The sequence below is a fragment of the Haliotis rufescens genome, unplaced genomic scaffold, assembly GCF_023055435.1.
Source record: "Haliotis rufescens isolate VD_foot unplaced genomic scaffold, xgHalRufe1.0.p SCAF_52, whole genome shotgun sequence".
NCBI lineage: Eukaryota > Metazoa > Mollusca > Gastropoda > Lepetellida > Haliotidae > Haliotis > Haliotis rufescens.
Genome location: NW_025964246.1, coordinates 896,393 through 920,038, shown reverse-complemented (window position 1 = coordinate 920,038; position 23,646 = coordinate 896,393). Strand labels below are relative to the sequence as shown.

At 42.0% G+C, this 23,646-nt stretch overlaps 1 protein-coding gene across 2 annotated transcripts; it reads left to right on the top strand.

Annotated features, from left to right (window-relative positions):
- Positions 1-1,664: 1,664 nt before the first annotated feature.
- Positions 1,665-19,953, top strand: LOC124144044 (replication factor C subunit 4-like). Of its 2 annotated transcripts, none has more exons than XM_048384936.1 (12): positions 1,665-1,799; positions 3,876-4,027; positions 4,501-4,579; positions 5,442-5,521; positions 7,096-7,215; positions 11,271-11,340; positions 11,923-12,117; positions 13,066-13,191; positions 13,853-13,933; positions 15,673-15,789; positions 18,116-18,272; positions 19,047-19,953. In XM_048384936.1, the coding sequence occupies exons 2-11, from the start codon at positions 3,909-3,911 to the stop codon at positions 18,209-18,211; spliced, it is 1,083 nt and encodes a 360-aa protein (XP_048240893.1). In that variant the 5' UTR covers positions 1,665-1,799; positions 3,876-3,908; the 3' UTR covers positions 18,212-18,272; positions 19,047-19,953. The 2 variants fall into 2 exon arrangements, with proteins under 2 accessions (XP_048240893.1, XP_048240892.1); XM_048384935.1 differs by having other exon boundaries at positions 18,116-18,306; positions 18,753-19,953.
- Positions 19,954-23,646: the final 3,693 nt, after the last annotated feature.

Here is a 23,646-nt window from a genome sequence, read left to right as displayed (position 1 = left end):
AATATACCTCATACAGAATCCATATGTAAAGAATGTGATTTACATTTAGTAGAGGATAGATACCATGTCTTGTTTGTATTAAAGAAATATATTCACTTGATAAATACTTTTTGTACCTCATTACAGAAATATTATTCAGGTAATATTGCGTTTACAAATTTATTTAACTCCTGTGATATTAATGTACTACGCTTGATAGCTTTATATTTATGTAAATTGAATGAGATCGACAGAAATGTAACACTCTCGGTATGTGACCTAAAAAACAATTTATCTTACAACTGTATTATGGGCCTGAATAACGAAATAAACTTGATTGATTGATTGATTGATTGATTGATTGATTGATTGATTGATCTTTAACAGTCAAGCGAACGGGGTCTCCAAGTTTTAACTTTATATAATGTACCAAATACTGAGACCATATACCTATATAAAGTATATATGGTCTCTGCAAATACACAGTAAGTTTGCAAATATCTCAGCCAGGAGTCTTGTTGCTGCCAAAACTATGTGACTTATAATTTTTTTTATAATTAACACTGTAATGCCTGTTTAATTGGTTCAAAGATAGGAATATCGGAATGAATTCAGTACATTCCATCTGGTAGCCTTTTTTGGGCCAAGTTTCACGAGGAAAATTCTACACGCCAGAGCTCTACTGCGGAAACAAACGACCCTCCTCTTATGCGCCGAAGTCCGATGTATCCATGGAAACACACGGAAACTAAGGGAAATACACCTTGTTGATATGTGTGCAAATTTTCAATGAAGAAATAGAGAATATGAGTTCGACTCCGAAACAAACCCCACCCCACTTAAGCCATCGATCTGTCCCAACGTTTTCTATGAAATGCACAAAAAATACATAAACAAAAAAATATGTTTGTTGTTATTTGTTTGTTGTTTAAGGCCGCACTCAGCAATATTCCCGCTATATGACGGCGGTCTGTAAATAATCGAGTCTGGACCAGACAATCCAGTGATTGACATCATGAGCAGCAACCTACGCAATCGGGATACGATGACATGCATAAACCAAGTCAGCCAGCCTGACCACCCGCGACCCCGATAGTCGCCTCTTACGACAAGCATGGGTTGCTGAAGACCCCGGAATCTTCAAATCTTTTCGGGACCTAAACAATATGATAGTCCCCACATGGCACCAGTTTGATGTTGGCTGATGTTGGCTGATGTTGGCTGTAGAATTCCTGTTTAAAGTTGTCACATAGGGGGAGGTTGGGTAGCCTAGTGGTTAAAGCGTTCGCTCGTCGCGCCGAAGACCCGGGTTCGATTCCTGACATGGGTACAATGTGTGAAGCCCCTTTATGGTGTCCCCCGTCGTGATGTTGCTGGAATATTGCTAAAAGCGGCGTAAAAACATACTCACTCACTCGTTTTAGAGAAACTCCGCCATATCTACGACAAATCAGTTTTTATTCGTGTGAATGATGAGACAACACAAATCGCTGTACGTTGTGTATTTTTCATCATGTGACAACATCAACAAAACAGAGGGAATGGAAAGAAGTTCGGGGACGAGCGGGGACGTGGACGGGGCTCCTGTCTTCCTAAATTGATCGGCTAAAAAGGCTCAGTTTGCGGCGCGTAACAATAATGGAACCAGTTTAGTGGTAACGGTTGTTGGTGTTCGTGAAGCAGTTGCGCCACCTAACGGCGGTGTGAGGAACAGGATACAAGCAGTGTTGTGAGTTGATTCAAGGAATACGGCGGGAAATGGCCGCTGTGGAAAGTGATTAAAAACACAACACAACACCCGAAGGACATGCTCTTTTGAGGTACTATATTTACATCCCAAATATTTACCTTCGGTAATATCATTGAATATAATGGCATTTCTTTGGCTAATCCCACTTCGTCAATCTCACTCTCCGTTCGGCGTATAAATAGCCTAGGCTAGAGTCCGGAGTTCCCCCGAAATCTTCAACAGTTTAAGTTCTGTAGATCTAAAACGCCTAACTGATAACAACTTAAGAGCGACAACGGGTTCTAGTAATAAGGACTTATATGTAATACACTCTTAGACACGTCACCTTGTTTATAGATCGGAAAGACTTTCGCCCGTATTAGGGCTGGGACGGGTCCAAATTTACTACCCGGGTACCCACCACCCTATTACACGACCCTACCCGGATACCGCTGTAGATATTTAGAGATAGGTACAAACTGTCGGAATTGGAAACGTTTGACCGTAGCCATGGCAAAATGTATTCAGATACACGTGTAAAACGATCTGGTCATGCATACACTGAAGTTTAATGCATGAGGTTTTATCTTTATTCAAACATATAAGTAAGAAGGAATGGGTGCATTGTCAGAAAGAACTGGGAACATTAGTCTCTGATATTGTAACCAGAGTTTTAAATAATTTTTGTCATTAAACAATATATATCACGTGACTAACCACGGGTCCAGGTAGTTCTGTGGGTACCCGGGTCCTACTTGAACCCACCCGACCAGGGTACCCGATTTACCCTCCCAGCTCCCTCTCCCCGCCTCCAAAAGTGTACTTGTACACTGTTGTATGCATTGCTGCTCAATCCTTTCAATTAGTTATTAGTTTAATGCTGCACTCAGCAATATTCCAGCTATATGACGGCTGTCGGTAAATATTCGAGTCTGGACCAGACAATCCAGTGGTTGATATCATGAGCATCGATCTAGGCAATAGGGATATGATGACATGCATCAATCAAGTCAGCAAGCCTGACCGCCCGATGTGTAGATGTGATAGTGTTCATGCCTCAGGAAATACTCTGTCTCTAGTAAATGTGTCCCTCATAAACCAATTTTACCCATCACTTTTCCCTTAATGTAGAATACATTTCCTGCCCGGAATAATTTCTCAGCGGAGCTGATCATGAGATTATCATTATCATAGACAATCATACACATTGGTAGAGCTGGGTTAATTGATCAAATAATCAGTCAGATGATTGAAGATCTGGAAGTGCTAAACAATTACCATACAATCTGCTAAAATTTAACTCTGACCAGTGACCCCATTTCGTGACCTGCCTTCCAATGTCAGTGTTAGATACTAACAGTTTTAGTCCACTAGTTCTTATAATGATAACATATAGCAAAACCCATATAAATGGCAAATTTCTACTGGTCCTTATGATACCTTAACTATTGGGCAGTTTGGCAAGGACTACAGGACTAGTGCCAATTTCTAACGCTGAATGTGGTGAAGTCTCACTGGTATTAGGGCTGGGCGATACAGCAACTGTGCAATCTGATATGTATCACGATACATTGTTCATGATCCGATACATATCACGATACTTGAATGTGCACGTCTTTTCCATTTAGACAAGATGGCCAAATACCTGGCACACTGACGATTTACAGTTGGCAGTGTCAAGTATGGTGCAGTGGATGAAAATATTTACATTTTCCCAACTAATTTTTACTACTAAATCATGTTTGGTGTAACAGTTAATAAGCAAACGTCTAAGGTAAGAATCAGTATTTCGTACTTTGTGTGGTACTGTGATGAAGAAGTAAAAAAATAACGATGCACCGATTCATCCAATGTACCTCCTGGATTTACCCTCTTTTGTCATCGTATCCCAATTGCGTGGATCGATGCTCATGATGTCAATCACTTGATTGTCTGGTCCAGACTTGATTATTTACAGACTGCCGTCATATAGCTGGAATATTGCTGAGTGCGGCTTTAAACAACAAACCAAACTAAATATTAAAGGGTTTGGCCATTGATAGAGCAAGGTGTGGTAACTCACTGGTCTTGTCATAAGTATAACAAGGGAATTATTTAACTATTCCTCATATAACTTAATACTGTGCAAAGAGGGATTAAACCAATCTCTCACCCATGTGCATTCCAGACTCCAAGAACCGACGAACAGCAATAACGAAAAATGCAGGCATTTTTGAAAGGAGGGACTTCTGGCCTGTCAAAAACCAAAGACAAACCGGCTTCAGGCTCGAAACAAGACAAGGAAGCGAAGACCAAACTCATACCATGGGTCGAAAAATAGTAAGAGCCTTTGGAATATAGCTAAAGGAATTGGTCAATATTAATAATAATAATAATAAATCATAATAGGCCTATTTATGTTGCGCTACATCCACACGACTGGCATGCTCAATGTGCCACACTATTATTACTCCGTCAATGGATCAGGGTACGCTTGAATTTCATTCTCAGCTCCCTCGGGAGTATGCAACCCAAGCTGTCTGTAAACATGAGCTTTTGAAATTGCACTGAAGGAATCATGGATTTGAAGCAATAATCGCCCTAGACAAGATAGATATCTCGTGTATGTGCATGTTTGTTCCAATTTACTGTACAAACAGCGATACAAGTTGACCGGTGCTACACTGAGCAGATATATAGGATAGTGTGTAGAAATATTTAACAATGACACAAGGGTCTGTGGTGTGTGATTTTAAGTGAAAATAGATGCATAAGTCTGTTGTTCCGAGTTGACCGATGTCATCTGCTTGCAGTCGCCCCCGATGTATAAAGGATGTTGCACATCAAGATGAAGTTGTTGCTGTGTTGAACAAGTCCCTGGAGGGGGCTGATGTAAGTAGAAAGAAAATGTTGGTTTTAAACTCAGTTTACAAATGTGCCACCTCCCAAGAATTGAAATGTAAAAACTTATTTTAAAAATCCATAAAAAGCAATGGGTGTTTTTTTTATTCCGCCAACCAGAAATAAGTGAATTCTTTGAAAAGCAAACTCATTTACTGTTGCTATAAATTAGTAGAAATGCTATGATAAAAACTGTTGAAAGTTGATCTTAAAAACATCTGCACCCTACTTTTTCTTTTTAATTATTTTTTCCCTACCCTTTTAACATTTTAAGGAAATAAAAAACAACAACATTGGAAATTGTATTTCTTTTCTCTTTATTTTTTTTTAACTACCAACCTGCATTTTTAGGCCAGAAATCAGTAAAAAATAAAGAAAACAAAAACTCTGGCCTAATAAGAATAAGAAAAAACTCAGTCCTGCCCAGACGCAGATATTCAGCCCTAAGGCTCCAGGTAATATTCCCAAATTGAAATTTTAGATGTCTCAGCTTATGTTGGGGTAGCCTTGTGGTTAAAGTGTTTGCATGTCACACTGAAGACCCGGGTTCGATTCCCCACATGGGCACAATATGTGAAGCCCATTTCTGGTGTCCCTTGCCGTGATATTGCTAAAAGCGGCGTAGAACCCATCTTCCCGAGGCAAGGGTATTAGGTACTGTGCCCCCAAAAAGTATTATCTCACCCGCTCAAATACTTTTCCAAGATGTATTAAAACAGACTAACTCACTCACTCAAAATCTGTATTAAAACTGGCTAACTCACTCACTCACTCATTCGCTGCATTTAGACTGACAAATTCATTAAGTCAGTGTTGAAAGCTGCATGGGTAATACAGGTACATTGTGTTGCAGCTGCCCAACCTGTTGTTCTACGGCCCGCCCGGCACGGGGAAAACCTCCACGATCCTGGCAGCCGCCAGGGACCTGTTTGGGTGAGTTCCCGGTGTTCCAGGAACACTAGTCACGGTTTTACCTTGTCTTACAAAATTTGGGGTCCAGACGACCCCAAATAATAAATTTTAAAAGTCCTTGAAGGCAATATGAGGGTCTTGTAAAGGAACGAAAAGGTGTAGTGTACTGTACGTGTTGATAATTACTTTAGAGCCTGGAATGAATCAATTATCATGTGGACAGAGGTCACGACTGATGGGGGAAATAACAGACATCCATTACTTGATGTGCTGTTGGTACAATGAACATCATTGTGGTCCTCAAGGGGTGCAGTATATTTGTTTTCAATCTCATTAAAATCAGATCTTAGTTCTCGCTATCGCTGAACAAAGATCGGAGGACATCCCATTACGGGTCACGTCAAAACGACCTTTCATCCAACCAATCAGAGCATTGCTTACCAGATCATGAAAGTGACAGACGGAATGTGTTTTCTGATCATGCAACCTCGAAATATTTTACAGAGGGTATTCCGAACGACAGTTACGGGTTTTATGATTATATCCATACAATCTAGGCCATCTGTAAGCCATTCCAGAATGTTCTTTTTAACAGTTTTAATTTCTTTAATCGAGAATACGTCAAAATATGTTTCGAAGCATAGTCGCCAGTTTTGAAACTAGCATCGTAAAGCTCGAGAAAGCTGCCTTCTGATTGGCTAATGTCGATTTCTTGTCAGTCATTTCATTGGTCGGTCAAAGTTCGCAAAAGGTCTTTCTGATGTGACCCGTAATGGGATGTCCTCAGATCTTTGTTTAACGGTAGCGAAAACTAAGATCTGATTTTAATGAGATTGATTCGTTTTTTGCGTCCATTCTTTTCATTTGTGTGTACTGGCCACACATTTGTGTGTCTCCTAGAATCTTGATTTTCATCAAAAGCAAACATTACAAATGTCTAGGACCTGCAGCACTTCTCCCCACTTAAAGCTGACACGGTGATATAACTGGCAGAGGCGGTGGGGGAGCCTAGTGGTTAAAGCGTTAGCTCGTCACACCGCAGACCTGAGTTCGATCCCCCCACGAGGGTATGGTGAAGCCCATTTCTGGTGTCCCCCGGCCGTGATATTGATGGAAAATTGCTAAGAATGGTGTAAAAGCATACTTACTCACTAGTATAACTGAAATACTGTTGAAGAAGTTGTAAACTCATCTCACAGATTTGCAGGGGGCACAGGTGGCCCAGTCGTCTAAGACGCCGCAATTCGCTGAGCAGAGTTGCGTCCCTTGGGCACGCCAGAAACCTATGATTGTGGGTTAGAATCCCGGTTCGCCCTGATTATGTTTCTAGGTTTGTCAGCACCATTCCCGTTTCACCGAAGTGGTAAACGTCTGAGACCTGCATCACTTCGAGCTTTCCTCCCACATTAAGCTGACACACCGTGATATAACTGGAATACTGTAAAATGTGGCGTTAAACCCAACTCGCTCACTCGCAGATTTGCAAGGGCAGTAGGACAACCCAGTGAGTTGATATTGCTAAAACTGGCATAAAACAATATTCCTTCACTTTCTGACTTGCCCCAATGCATGACATGTTTCGTGTTATTTTCCAGGCCAGAAATATTCCGTAGTCGTGTGTTGGAGCTGAACGCTTCGGATGAGCGTGGAATAGATGTCGTCAGAGAGAAGGTGAAATCCTTTGCCATGTTGACGGCAGGCGGCTCCAGATCTGAGTAAGTCCGTCTGGAGTGCTAGTCTATTTGTCAGTATAATTTTACAAGGGAAATATATGACAAAAGGAATTACTTTCAGTCTGGGCGATGTATAGATAACCCTCCAACAAACTAGCCCAAACGGGGTATCATCACCTAAGAACTCATCTTCCTGAGGCAAGGGAGTAAACTGACTGTAAAGCTCCAGTTTCCACCCTTGCTGAACTAGGCTGCAATGTCGTGGTTTGATTGCTGTCCCTTCTATATCCCTCCTATTGACCAATCAGATTAAACCTTATTACATTACTTGCATTTGATTCAAACAAAATGACGGTGCGAAGTCAAGACAATCTGATCGATTATCAAGATTTTTTTCCCCACGGCATATAATGCGGGGGATATAGCTGTGGGCATGTCTGTCCGTCCGTCGGTCCATCCGTCCGTCTGTCTGAATCTTTTCCGGAGCAGAACTCCAAAACCGCTAAATATTTCTTCATCAAACTTTGCATTTATATCACTCAAGTGGTGAAGTTGTGCCTTTTGCTATTTAGGAATTTTAGAAATCTTTATTTTTTACGTTTTCATGGCAACAAGTTGGACTTAGGTTCTATAAAGGGTGGTGTTCATTTCCGGAGCGTAACTCAAAAACAGTTGAATATTTTCTTGGTCGGTTACCTACCGTATATCGCTGTGTATAAGGCGACCCCACGTATAAGACGACCCCCCTGTACACGCCTTCAAAATCAACCCAAAATCCTATACTCCTTGTATAAGGCGACCTGGAATGAAGCACATCACAAGTGTGCACACAAACCTTATATATGCAATAAAGATATGTTTATCTTGCGTTGTTTTTTCTACAATGATAGGTCGCGTGTGTAACTCCAGCACACGTCGCCATTTTGTGTTTACACGGTACGACACCAAATTGGTGCCCGTAAAATAAAATTCATTTATGAAGTAATAACTAATAAGAGACAATGGTGAGTAATTTAATCGCCAATTAACTATGTTGTAACTAACTAGGCTTATGTTTGCTTCACATTCATCGTGTTTATTTCACAATCACTTGTACACACCGTCTCCAACACTTGTTAATACAACTGTAAAAACAGCGGGAATTGATTTCAGCTTCACCGGTTATCACATGTTAGGTCACATGTGCAATATGCAAATGCTTACCGGTACTTCCGGCTCTCTACTCACGGATGTTGATTGTTTTACCGTGTCAGGTAGTTTGACAATCTGCATCGAGGCGAGGGTCATTTCAACTTTATTTGCAGAAATTATTAAACTTTGTTCAAGGAAAAGAGATACAAATCATGTTTATGTATGGAAATAGTTATTGGAACAGTTATTTAGGACAAAATCCGAAGTTTTATTGTCAAATGCTGGGCTGGCTATCGGATGCCGTTTGTCATCGCCAGTGGAAAAAAATGTGAGATCTTCGACTCCATGTATAAGACAACCCCCCTTCTTAACCCCCTCATTTTAGGTACGAAAAACTCGCCTCATACACTAGAGGTGTAACGATACGGGAGGGTCGCGATACGATACGTATCACGATACAGTGTTTACTGGTACAAGCTAAGCCAAGTTGATGTCTTTCTGCTCTCTAAAAGATGTGACAAGTACAGTTGAAGATTTAATGTGTTTATTTACTGTTATAGCAAATTGTCAGCAATACAGTATGTTTTACTGAAACAACAAACTGGCTTTGAAACTGTTAAACGTATTTCATGTATTTTCTTGAGTATAGTGCGCACCAATGTATAATGTGCACCCCCCTCTAGCGGGTTCAATATTTTGGAGAAAAAAAATAATTGAATATTATGCGCAGAAAAAATTACACTGTACTCCTTCAGCGAAGTCCGGCAAACGAACGGGTGATGAGAAACTTCGTCAGTACAAATTCGAAATTTGAGATAAAAAATCACCAGACATGTTGATTTACCGTTTAAATTGTATTTTTTGTTCAGCTAGGCATTGTTTTATATCCAGGGACTAAGATTACCTTGTGTATTTTCTCGTAAACTAAGCCGGACACATCAATCAGCTGTACACACTTTTTCTTGGAATCTACTAGTGATTCGGTCAAGACACACCCAATGATATAACTTTACAGGATTTTAATGCAAGGATCGGCAAAAGTTGTATCTGAAACTATTTTTTTTTATCAGGAATAATATATTCCAATATCTTGTTAATTTAGATGCAGCTTTTACTAAACATATTTAAAATAATAATAACCCTAAGCGAAGCAGCTGATCGCTATTGCCGGGTATTATTTTTTTACATGCAACCAGTCTGACCAGTCACCGTCAAGGCTCCCGTGCACGTGATCGCTTGATCGCAAGAATTACGTGTTGACATAGAATCGTCCAACAAAAACAAATATGACTTTTAACGAATTAAAGTATGGCATTTATGACATATGTATCCATTCTCTGTCAACTAAAGTTCGCTTCAAGGCGTCAATGGCGGTAATCTGACCGTGGTTGCTGTTAATAACGGTGAGTTGTGCGATCTTCCGATCGCTTCACACACGATTTCGCCGAAATTAATTAAAACAATATTAAAAGTAATTTTGAATAAAATTAATGAAATAAGTTACAAACATAAGTCCAGATATACAAAGAACACTTTTTATAGCCAGACAGTGTAATTACATGAATAATTTGCGAACTTCAGTATGGATTTGTTGACATGGTATTTCCGGGGCGGTCGGGTAGCCTAATGGTTAAAGCGTTCGATCGTCACGCCGAAGACCCGGGGTCGATTCCCGACATGGGTACAATGTGTGAAGCCCATTTCTGGTGTCCCCCGCCGTGATATTGCTGGAATATTGCTAAAAGCGGCGTAAAACCTTACTCACTCACTGACATGGTATTTCCAGTGTTACGTGCTCACGGTAATGTCTTTCCATATCGTATGTATCGCGATACATGCTTTCCAAATCGATGCATCGTATCGTGGGCTGTGCATCGGGATACAATACTGTATCGCCGTATCGTTACACCACTATTATACACAGCGATATACGGTAGTTTGGGACCATAACGTGTTAAAATGGGCGGGGGATATAGATGACTTCGTTGACTATACGCTTGTTTAGTTATTGTTTCTTGTGATTTGTCATTTGTTTGCATAAAAAAACCCACAGAAATACACGTGTTTTACTTTCCATTTCATATGGATGCGACCATGGTGGATCTTTTGTGGGTAAACAATGTATGCTTCTTAAAGAACATTCAACTCTTGACTCATTACATACAGGATTGCACATTTACTTGTGGTTACTTGACAGACCGCTGCCGGGGGCATATGTCATCTTTCTGATGACTCTTGTTTGTAATAAAATGGGTCTTACCTCGGATCAAATCACTTGCACCTTGATTAAATAGATGAAAAGATTTGTAGAACATCTGTTGACATCCATTTGACAGTACTGCACATCCTGGAATCGACATGAGATGTTGGTTTCGTTCCTTCATAATTCCAGCCTAGTTCGGCTTTATTTCGTGACAAGTATCATGAGGATACCTTTTTGCCATCTCAGTGGCATATATAAACATCCACAGAGAGAGCGGACAGTCGGTTGTTCAATTCCTGGCCACATCAAACCAAAAGGTGTTAAAAGATGGTACTTGTTGTTACCCTGCCTGGAGCTAGGCAGTCATCAGGACTAGTTTGGTTTGGTTTGTTGTTTAACGCCGCACTCAGCAATATTCCAGCTATATGAAGGCGGTCTGTAAATAATCGAGTCTGGACCAGACAATCCAGTGATTGATATCATGAGCATCGATCCACGCAATTGGGATCGATGACATGCATCAACCAAGTCAGCGAGCCTGACCATCCGATCCTGTTAGTCGCCTTTTACGACAAGCGTAGTCACCTTTTACGGCAAGCATGGGTTGCTGAAGACCTATTCTCCCCCGGAATCTTCACGGGTCCGTCCGGACTAGTACATGCACATGCACACTTGCTATATAAGTGCAATAATCTTTACCGCTCATTTCACCTCACCTCACCTCAAACATTAATGTTAAATATCATTCCTTCTGTTTTTTCAGTGGGAAGCCATGTCCACCATTTAAGATTATTATTCTTGACGAAGCGGACTCCATGACAACAGCTGCACAGGTGAGAACAGCTGCAGTCAGGATAGGGTGTCAGTGTTACGTAGGCTGACTGGTGGAATTGTAGCTCGCTATGCTCGCTAAAGACAAAGCTTATTCCTAATACAGGATATTTACCATCTAAAACACACTCGCATGAGCTGTTTTGTGATATATCCCTGTGTTGTGAGTTTCAGACGCTTAAAGGGCGGTCGGGTAGCCTTGTGGTTAAAGCGTTTGCTCGTCACGCCGAAGACCCAGGTTCGATTCCCGACATGGGTACAATGAGTGAAGCCCATTTCTGGTGTCCTCCGCCGTGATATTGCTGGAATATTGCCAAAAGCGGCGTAAAACCTCACTCACTCAGACACTTAAAAAACAGAGTTTTCAAGCTAATCACAAGAACAACTGTAAAACAACTCTTCACTGTAACTTAAAAAAAAGACATCATCTGGGTATTTACAATGTATGTGTGACGCCACAACCCTTGTTACAGCGCGAATAATCGCGATTAACATAGCCGTCCAAAAACGTATGATCTTACGATACGGAAATGATACTTTTCATTGCAAGGAAAGACACCTCATTGTGATTATTTTCTTTGAAGGCTGCGTTGCGGCGTACAATGGAGAAAGAATCGAGGACCACACGTTTCTGCCTCATCTGTAACTACGTCAGTCGAATTATCGAACCCATCACGTCAAGATGCGCCAAGTTCCGCTTTAAGCCACTCTCTGAGGAGGTCTTGACAAGGAGAATTAAACTCATCTGTGAGAAAGAAAACGTGGATTGTGATGAGAAGGTATGTTGTGATGTACTGTTTTATATGCACACAGGGTTTCTCCAAGCAGGGACTGTGAAGAGTTGTGTCCCTTGGTAGTGCCAGGGTCTGCCATTCATTGAATTAGAGCTGGACAGGTAACTCGGGTACTTGGGTCGGGTGGGTACTGAGTAGGATCCGTGTACCCACAGGACTAGCCGGACCCGTAGTTAGTCACGTGATTTATTGTTTAATGACAAAAAGTATCTAAAACTCTATGTTTAAACTACAAGTCACTAATGTTCGCAGTTCATCCTGACTACTATGTCCATTCCTTCTGACTTTTATATGTTTGAATAAAAATATAACTTCAGTCAACTTCAGTGTATCCACCAGATCGTTTCATACCTGTATCTAAACACATTTTACCAGAGCTACGGTCAAACTTTCCCCAATCGGACAGTTTGTACCTACCTCTTGAGACCTACAGCGGGTACCTGGGTAGTAAATTTGGACTTGTCCCAGCCCTAATAGGGGGTTGGGTACCCGGGTAGTAAATTTGGACTCGTCCCAGCCCTAGTTTGAATCCCAGATTTGCTCTTGATTATCATCGATGGCATCTCACCGGTGTATCTCCACTCATAGGTCTCGTCTGAAATGTGTGTAACATAAACTATAGCTAGCGAATGTTTGCCATTGTACAAAAAGAATAGGAAAACCTGTTTTGAGGAGTTTCACAAATATAACATTTGTTAATGTATTGTGGTCAGCTCGTCTCTTTAAATGACTTGTTGATCCCTGCGTTTCCCATGTACGGGAAGGGCCCTAGACCCAATTGCTTGGTGTAAGAAGATTAAAGTGGTGCGTTGATCAGGCTCGGTCCAAGGTTGATTGATTGTCGCCATACCCCAACAATGATGTTCATAGTATCAACCACTGGTTGTCTGGCTGTGTTGATAACCTGACAATAATCATGTCTTGTGTGTGTAGGCCATCAAAGCCCTGATGGAGACTTCGGAGGGGGACCTGCGGAAAGCCATCACGTATCTACAGAGTTCGTCTCGGTTGAAGGCGGAGGAGACCATTACTGAGGACGTTGTGTGGGAGATAGCAGGGGTAAGTTGGTTGCCAATGTTCCTGAAGCTGACACATCCACTGTAAAATCATGTTTGTTTGTTTTGTTTGTTTCTTGTTTGACGCCGCACTAAGCACTGTTGAAGCTATATGACCGCAGTCTGTAAATAATCGATTCTGGACCAGACAGTCCAGTGATTAACATCATGAGCATCGATCCTCGCAAATGGGATACAATGACAAGTCATCGAGCCTGACCACCCGTTCCCGTTAGACGCCTCTTACAACAAGCATTGTCGCCTTTAAAGACAAGCATGGGTTGCTGAAGTCCCATTCTAACCCGGATGTTCACGAGTCCTGTATAATCATGATAATAGAATTTTAATTTGATATAACTCTCATGTTTTAACTCCCTGCACCCATCTCGGGTGTCCGGGTCAGATTTGGTCCCAAACCACCTGTGTTTGTTGTATGAGGCGATTTGATGGATTGGGTGTCCAGGCTCGCTGACTTGGTTGATTGTGTGTCATCATACCCCAATGCCGTGAATCATTGCTCATAATATTAATCACTGGATTGTCTGGACCAGACTCGATTATTTACAGACCGCTGTCAAATAGCCGGAATATTGCATCAAACAACGAACACTCAAACACTAACACCCTGTCACTGGTTCAGAGTTTTAATCTTACTGCTTCTTCAGGTCTGTCCAGAGAAGATGGTAGAGAGAGTATTGAAGACATGTCATTCCGACTCCTACGACAAGCTGGATAAAACTGTCAAGGTAAGTTCTGTAGAATCTGCAGCCCCATCAACACATTGACGTGTGTATGAGAGGCACGAGGTTGCACAAGGGCCTAAGGCTCTGTCCTTTCCAAAAATACTACGACCCCCTCCGTGGTCTAGTGGTAGAGCGGAAGGTCCGGGATTTGATCCCCGGCCGCGTCATACCAAAAGACGTTAAAAGATGGTACTTGTTCTTACCATGTTTGGCGCTCGGCATTAAGGGCCTAAAACAAGGACTGGTTGGCTCGGAGTCAGTATACTGTGTCTGATTGGGGTATTCAGTGGGCTAGCACTATAAATCGGCATCAGTCCGGACTAGTACAAGCAGCCACACACACACACGTGCATGCACGTCGCTATATAAGTGCAATAATCTTGGACGCGACGTCTTTCCCAAAATACTGCAAATATTGCTAACTTTATTCTTGAAACAACATTCATTCGCTCTGACATATGTAGAGGATATTATATGAGTGTTCATGTCATACTATGTTTACGACACGAGCGTCTAAATTCCGGTATTTAGGCACGAGTGTCGTAAACATAGTATGACATAAACACGAATATTATGTTCTATTTATTACCGAAGAAGATGTCCACATACAGAGACAAATTTTAGTGTTTACCTACAAGGACAGAAAGTCGCAACAGCAGCGGAACCACAATTTGTCGAATGACGTAAACTATCTTCAGCTATGATGACGTTTCTAGTGTGACGTCATTCGGACATTAAGTCACAATAAGATTTGAATGACGTCAACAATGCCGTCCAGATGACGGAAACAATACACAATTGTCTTGTGACGTGATTGACCCTAGGACACGTGATTTTTATGAACCCCGATATGTTTGCCCTCGTAGGTAATAAATCCAGATATTCTGACAGCATTTATGCCCTTCCATGCCAACCAATGAAAGCTTATGTCAAATAACTCACACTTAAAAGCTATATTAACCAAATGAATTGTTAGTTTAACACCACTTGGCGATGACGGAACTTCTTTTCTCCTATCATTTTCCTTGATGAAGTAACAATTGAAATGGAAAACATAAGTCGCCAGCGGGATTCGAACCCATGAAGTCTGCACAGAAGGCTAAAGTATGTAGTCTTCTGCCACATCAACATGGAAGAAATAATATGAAATTAACAATTAACAACTAGATATTTATTTACGTCAGAAACTGACTGAATGAGTTGTTGTGCCCTTCTCATGTAGAACACTGAAAGCTTTAAGATTTAAGACCCGTGAAGATCCGGGGTAGAATAGGTCTTCAGCAACCCATGCATGCCGTAAAAGGTGACTATGCTTGTCGTGAAAGGCGACTAACGGGATTTGGTGGTCAGGCTCGCTGACTTGGTTGATGCATGTCATCGATCCCAATTTCGTGGATCGATGCTCATGATATTAATCACTGGATTGTCTGGTCCAGACTCGATTATTTTACAGACCGCCGTCATATAGCTGGAATACTGCTGAGTGCAAAACAAAACAAAACAAACAAACTGGTGATTTAAACTCATAGGGGATCCAGAGGGGGGTGCCAAGGGGTCAGTACCCCCCTTCCTTTTTTTTAACCGTTGTAGGCAGTAAAATTATCTGTGAGAGGATTTTGATATTTTGGACCCCTCCCTTTTACAAATGCTGGATCTGCCCTTGTAACTGCTGCATATTAAAAGTACAGCTGTGCTATTTGTTATTATACAGCTGTTTGATGAGTTGACGGTTCTGTTTGCAGCACATCATCAGTGAAGGGTACTCCGCGACGCAGGTGCTGACACAGCTCCACGACGAGATTGTCTCTCTGGGGGAACTCAGCGATCATCAGAAGTCGGCCATCTGTGAAAAAATGGCGGTATGTGCTTGAAACATGACAGAATGGTGCTTATTTGTAAAAATATACATGGGGCCGACCATTTGAGGTTCTGGGACTTTGTTTCACAACATGTTACTGAAAATAATAGGGAGAAAATAACTAGTCCTCAGAAAATAAAAAAATGAATAACTTGTTCATTGCACATGCTGTGTCTTTGAGTAAAAAAGAATTGTTTGGTTCTTGAAGAGAAAAAAATTATGTCTTGAAGAGCTGTCCAATCTCATTAAAATCAGACCTTAGTTCCCGCTACCACTAAACAAAGATCTGAGGACATCCCATTAGGGGTCAGGTCAGAACGACCTTTCATCCGACTAATCAGAGCTTTGCTTACCAGATTATGAAAATGACTGTCGGAATGTGATTTCTAATCATTCAACCTCGAAAACATTAACACGGGGTTATCTGAACGATAGTTACGGGTAAAACAACAGAATCCATACAATCTAGACCATCTATAAGCCATTCCAGAATGTTCTTTTTTTCAGGTTTCAAATTTGTAATCGAGAATTTGTCAAAATATGTTTCGAAGCGTAGTCGCCAATTTGAAATTAGTGCCGTAAAGCACAAGAAAGCTCCCTTGTGATTGGTCATTCCATTGGTTGGTCAAAGTTCGCGCAAGGTCGGTCTGACGTGACCTGTAATGGGATGTCCTCAGATCTTTGTTTAGCGGAAGCGAGAACTAAGATTTGATTTTATTGAGATTGAGAGCTGTCTGAAAATGTATTTTATCACAAACAAAAATAGGGTGGGGTGGGATGGGGTAGGGTAGGGTAGGTGCCATGTCCAGTTCAGATTAGATCCTCATTACCTTGTGCAAGAGCTAACTGTAATGTTGAATCAGGCTGTCTGAGTGAGTGAGTGAGTATGTTTTACAACTGTTTTAGCAATATTCCAGCAATATCACAGCTGGAGACTCCGGAAATGGGCTTCACATATTGTATCCATGTGGGGAATCGAACCTAGGTCTTCGGCATGACGAGCGAACGCTTTAACCTCTAGGCTACCCGACCCTCCGGTCAGGCCCCCTGCCTTGGTTGTGTCAGTGTTCCCTGGTGATGTAGGTTGTCATCAGACTAGACTGGGGGATGGAGACCATCAGAATGTGTTGCATCTCAGTTTAGATTGTTTCTTTATTTTAATTCACATCTGATTACAGTGGTTCATTTCGAGCCTCGAAGACAATTAGGGACTAGTCATACATTTATTTTGCTAATTAATCATCGCAATATTTTGTGATTCTATGTCAAGTGGCAAGGACTTTTTCACTGTAATTTTTTCATGACCCTCCCCCACTTAATCTCATAACAACCACCCCACCCTCCACCCCCTATAATAAATTACCCTCCCCCACTTAATCCCATCTTAACAACCACCCCACCCTCCACCCCCTATTAATAATTACCCTTCCCCCACTTAATCCCATCTTAACAACCACCCCACCCTCCACCCCTGTAATAAATGACCCTCCCCAACTTAATCTCATCTTAACAACCACCCCACCCTCCATCCCCTAAAATAAATGACCTTCCCCAACTTAATCTCATCTTAACAACCACCCCACCCTCCACACCTGTAATAAATGACCCTCCCCAACTTAATCTCATCTTAACAACCCCACCCTCCACCCCTATAATAAATGACCCTCCCCCACTTAATCTCATCTTAACAACCACCCCACCCTCCACCCCCTATAATAAATGACCTTCCCCAACTTAATCTCATCTTAACAACCACCCCACCCTCCACCCCCTATAATAAATGACCCTCCTCCACTTAATCCTATCTTAACAACCACCCCACCCTCCACCCCCTATTAATAATTACCCTTCCCCCACTTAATCCCATCTTAACAACCACCCCACCCTCCACCCCTGTAATAAATGACCCTCCCCAACTTAATCCCATCTTAACAACCACCCCACCCTCCATCCCCTAAAATAAATGACCTTCCCCAACTTAATCTCATCTTAACAACCACCCCACCCTCCACACCTGTAATAAATGACCCTCCCCAACTTAATCTCATCTTAACAACCCCACCCTCCACCCCTATAATAAATGACCCTCCCCCACTTAATCTCATCTTAACAACCACCCCACCCTCCACCCCCTATAATAAATGACCTTCCCCAACTTAATCTCATCTTAACAACCACCCCACCCTCCACCCCCTATAATAAATGACCCTCCTCCACTTAATCCTATCTTAACAACCACCCCACCCTCCACCCCCATAATTAATGACCAGCCCCTCCACAGATAAGGATATACACTCCATTGCTGACTTGTTGTTTTGTCTATTCAGATTGTTGACAAGTGTTTAATGGATGGCGCCGATGAGTATCTTCAACTGATGGCGTTGTTCAGTACTGTCATGGAGCAGATCTGCCACCACAAGTAGCCTGAACAACGCATGACAATGTCGCACACATCACAACACCACAATGCAAGGTGCAGACCAGGCACAACACATTAGAGGGGACACTGCACAACAAGGCACAACACAGTGTGGACACTGCACAACAAGGCACAACACAGTGTGGACACTGCACAACAAGGCACAACACAGTGTGGACACTACACAACAAGGCACAACACAGTGGGGACACTGCACAACAAGGCACAACACAGTGTGGACACTGCACAACAAGGCACAACACAGTGTGGACACTGCACAACAAGGCACAACACATTAGAGGGGACACTGCACAACAAGGCACAACACAGTGTGGACACTGCACAACAAGGCACAACACATTAGAGGGGACACTGCACAACAAGGCACAACACAGTGTGGACACTGCACAACAAGGCACAACACATTATAGGGGACACTGCACAACAAGGCACAACACAGTGGGGACACTGCACAACAAGGCACAACACATTAGAGGGGACACTGCACAACAAGGCACAACACAGTGGGGACACTGCACAACAAGGCACAACACATTCATGGGGACACTGCACAACAAGGCACAACACAGTGGGGACACTGCACAACAAGGCACAACACATTCATGGGGACACTGCACAACAAGGCACAACACAGTGGGGACACTGCACAACAAGGCACAACACATTCATGGGGACACTGCACAACAAGGCACAACACATTAGAGGGGACACTGCACAACAAGGCACAACACAGTGGGGACACTGCACAACAAGGCACAACACATTCATGGGGACACTGCACAACAAGGCACAACACAGTGGGGACACTGCACAACAAGGCACAACACATTCATGGGGACACTGCACAACAAGGCACAACACATTCATGGGGACACTGCACAACAAGGCAATGTACAGACCAGGCAAATCTGGTTTGCAAATTCTACATGATTGTTTATTTGCCAACACAAATCATTTTCCTGAGCCAAGGGCATTAACTGACTATAAAAGTCCAGTTTCCACCCTTGCCAACCAAGGCTTCAATTTCATGGCTCGATCATAGAGCGTCCAGTGACTATTAAGAGTCCGTTCTTTGCCCCTCCTATTGACCAATCAGATTCCACCTCCTTGTGTTACTTGGATTTGATTCAAACAAAAGGGCGGCGCTAGTCAAGACGACCTGATCGATAATTCAAGGTCTATATTGGAATATGAGGGTCTTACTGCGCAAAGTGCATCAAATCACTTGAGCACCTTGATTAAAAACATTAAAAGATTTGGAAAACATCTGTCAATGCCAAGTTGATGGTAGACATGTTTGCAAATCCTGCAGTTGACCGAAATTTGCATGGTGTAATCCATGTTGTTTACAAACCAGATGTCTAGTTCGTTACGCGATTTTTATTAGACAATGCAAAGACATGTAAGTTCAGCCAAACTGTAACTCCAGAATTCCAGCCTAGTTCAGCAAGGGCGGAAACTGGACTTTTATAGTGAGTTAACTCCCTTGCCTCGAGTTTGAGCCTTGTTTTCGTCAAAGTGTGTACATATGCAAGTCACATGACATTGAATATCACGTGATCATTGAGTACGAGGATATTAGTGCAGACTATTCATGAGACGTCAGTCTTTAGACATCGACTTCTTCCTCCAGACTCCTCCAACATGGAGATGTCCTTATATTCTGTGATCTTCACCCTGAAATAATATTGTCTCATCATGGAATAAATGTGTACTTATACTCTATGCAATCGTTTTTCTTTGGATTATGTTTTGGTATGGATATTGTAGAAACAAAAAGATCTTGTGTGAATTGAAGAAATATGTATGGTACCTTATATGTCTAAAGTCGTGGTGATAGTATAACTTTAATTGAAAATTGGTAGCAGTTATACTATTCCACTTTTGAAAGGGATATATTTTATCTTGATGTATTTTTAGATATATGTGACAGACCGTATTCGACGTAATAAGCGCCCCGCTCTAATAAGCGCCCATGGAGATATTTGCTAATATACTGGCTAGTGGACAATCCCAATTAGCACCCCTTCCGACTGATCAATGTACACAAGACTTATTTATACCTGTGTGTTATATGCAGCTTTAATTATGGGCAATTAAATTCTGGAATAATATATCTGTCGTGTATAATACGCAGACTTTTCTTTTGTATCATTTCAGGCTGTCCGCATAAACCACGAAATTTACGATCTTTAAGCTCTTGGTTTTTTTCCAAAAAAAATATATATCTAATTAGAGGCTTCTATTTCTAATTTTGAGAATGCCCTGGTCGCCTATTACATTGAATACGGTATCTTGTTATCTCCATCAAAAGTTGAATAGTATATTATATGAGTCCGGTACAATTTAAGGCGCATCAGCATTATTTCAGCCATATAGCAACGAGACCAAGTTTATATATTCACAAGTGAGTCATCAATGCAAATTTATATTCAAAACACATTTTATCAAACATACATAACACAATCATTAATACAGTGAACACGGGCTATAGGCCACCAGTAACCAAAGCTAGGCCACCTCACTGGGTATCATGGTATATTACGTGAACTACATGACATACAAATCACAGCACAGTCACAGCACACCACGTACGCTTTTGGCCAAGTAAATACCAGTTTTACTTGTGTTCTTAGGCAAAGGTTGGTTCTAGTAAATAACAGGATCACAGTCGTGCAAGTGTGACCTGAACCACCATGAGTACCAAAAGACCTGGAATGTTGCTCATGCTATCAACCACTGGTTTGTCTGACCTAGACTGACACTGTGGGAATTCCATTTTTGAATTGGTTTCAAGCAAAGACCTCGATTCACTTGGCCTACTGGTATGTCGCCAGAGGCTGTCACTGCAGCCTTCCCATCCTATCTTTCTAGTCTTTGAGACCGCATCCGTGGTCTAGTGCTAGAGCGTCCGCCCGGAGAGCGGAAGGTCCGGGGTTCGATCCCCGGCAGCTTCATACCAAAAGACGTAAAAAGATGGTACTCAGAAGGGGCTAAAACAAGGACTGGTCAGCTCGGAGTCAGTATACTGTGTCTGAGTGGGGTATTCATGTTAAACGTCGGCATGGTATCTCAGTGAGCTAGCACTATAAATCGGCATCAGTCCGGACTAGTACAAGCAGACACACACACACACACACACACACACACACACACACATAAGTGCAATAATCTTGGACGCGACGTTAAACCCAATTTCACCTCACCACCTCTAGTCTTTCTTCCAAGCAAACTAGGGGCGGTGAGGTCCCTAGTGGTTAAAGCGTTCGCTCGTCACGCCAAAGACCTGGGTTCGATTCCCGACATGGGTACAATGTGTGAAGCCCATTTCTGGTGTCCCCCGCTGTGATATTGCTGGAATATTGCTAAAAGCGGCACAAAACCTTACTCACTCCAAGCAATCTTTGCTGTTGTCAGAGGAAATTTATTGGATCGGGTGGTCAGGTTCAGTGCCTTGGTTGAGTGGGTCATTGTACCTTAAGGGTGTGGATCGTTTATCACAATATGAAACACTGGATTGTAGACACCAAAGGCAGGCGCTGCTGGAATATTGGCTTGAGATGAAGAGGAAGCTGAATTCATCCCTCTTGTCATAGTCTTGTGGCTAGTTTTTATCACACTGATACATGAAGTGGTTCCAGATGATAATTTTCATCCAAACAATCATTTCTCTCCATCTATTGTAGACAGACATTACCATGATAATAAAACTAGATCTTCCCCTACAATATATTTGAATATACTCTGAGAAAAAAGAAATGCATAAGCAGATTTTGGGTGTGGGTGGTAACGCACATTGACTGCAACTGTGGACAGTTGATGACGTTACAGACAGGGCAACAGTGGACACGAGTCTAATAGGAAGGTATTACCAGAACAAGGTCAAAGAAACTCCGTACATCATGTGTTCCATTAGTATCATTTGTTTGTTGTTTAACGCCGCACTGGGCAATATTCCAACTATATTGCGGCAGTCTGTAAATAATCGAGTCTGGACCAGACAATCCAGTGATTGACAACATGACCCGCAACTCGCAATTTAAATACTTTTAAAAGTATTCCAGTTATACCACGGCGTGTCAGCTTTATGTGGCAGGAAAGCCCGAAGTGATGCAGGTCTCAGACGTTTACCACTTCGGTGAAACCCACGAGCACGGGTATGGTGCTGACAGACCTAGAAGTATGGTGCTGACAAACCTAGAAACATTATCGGGGCAAACAGGGATTCGAACCCACAATCATAGGTTTCTGGCGTGCCCAAGGGACGCAACTCTGCACAGCGAATCGCGGCGCCTTAGACGACTGGGCCACCCGTGCCCCCCTATGGCGTGTTGAAATCACAGGATGAAAACGGCAGCAACACCTGGGTAACGCATGTTCGTTTGTTGCTGTTAGATACCGGATTTACGTATGTTTGGATCTCACAGGAGTGTGGCAGCATATCGAATTTTATACAATGTTTTAAGCAAAGATGTAAAGGCATAGAGATTCACAATTGGCATGCAATTTCGTAAGAGGTAATTTGGATCGATGACAATCATGATATGCATCAACCAAGTCAGCAAGCCTGACCACACGATCCCATAAGTCGCCTCTTACGACAAGCATAGTCGCCTTTTACGGCAAGCATGGGTTGCTGAAGACCTATTCTACCCCGGATCTTCACGGGTCGATTTACCGAAGTGCAAGAAATGTAAGTATAATATAATTGAAGATGAATGCCACTTCCTTTCAGTTTGTCAATTTTATTTTATATTTTAAAACAGAAAGCTCTACATCCAAGCTACCATTACAAGTGTATCCATCACGAGCGAAATTTAATCAACAAGTATAGCAACAGAAAATGTGAAGCTAATTAAAAATATTGCTATATATTGGAAAAGAAATCTGTCTGTATAATGTATCGTAAATATTGTATTGAGATAGTTTAACAGTTGTTTATTTCATGTATTGTATTATTGGCCGTGCGGCCTTTGATACCGTTATTCATCTTCACGAGGGAAGAGCAAACTTTATTTCTTTTATAAATCGCGCGATTTCTCGCGTATCGATCTTATATTACACTATACATGGGTGTAGAGCAAAATTTAGTTCTCAAACCCAAACCACTTTCAGAACAAGGTCTCCGAAGACCCCGGTTCGATTGCCGACATGGGTACAATGTGTGAAGCCCATTTCTGGTGTACCCCGCCGTGATATTGCTAAAAGCGGCGTAAAACCATACTCACTCACTCACTCAGAAATAGGTTTGTTTAAACTTGTTCACGGGATGCTCATGAAGGGGAGGTAAATGCTGTGCGGTGGAGTCGGTTATTCATGGTTATCACAGAACGACAACACGAATTATTTTTAACTTTAGTTTGTAACTTATTGTAATGGCTTGTTGATTAGTTATCACATAGAATATAAATATGAATC

Excerpts from the sequence above, each read along its gene's own strand:
- LOC124144044 (XM_048384936.1), top strand. The coding sequence starts at position 3,909 with ATGCAGGCATTTTTGAAAGGAGGGACTTCTGGCCTGTCAAAAACCAAA. Across the intron at positions 4,580-5,441 it reads AGTCCCTGGAGGGGGCTGAT|CTGCCCAACCTGTTGTTCTA; the intron begins GTAAGTAGAAAG and ends ATTGTGTTGCAG. Across the intron at positions 5,522-7,095 it reads GCCGCCAGGGACCTGTTTGG|GCCAGAAATATTCCGTAGTC; the intron begins GTGAGTTCCCGG and ends GTTATTTTCCAG.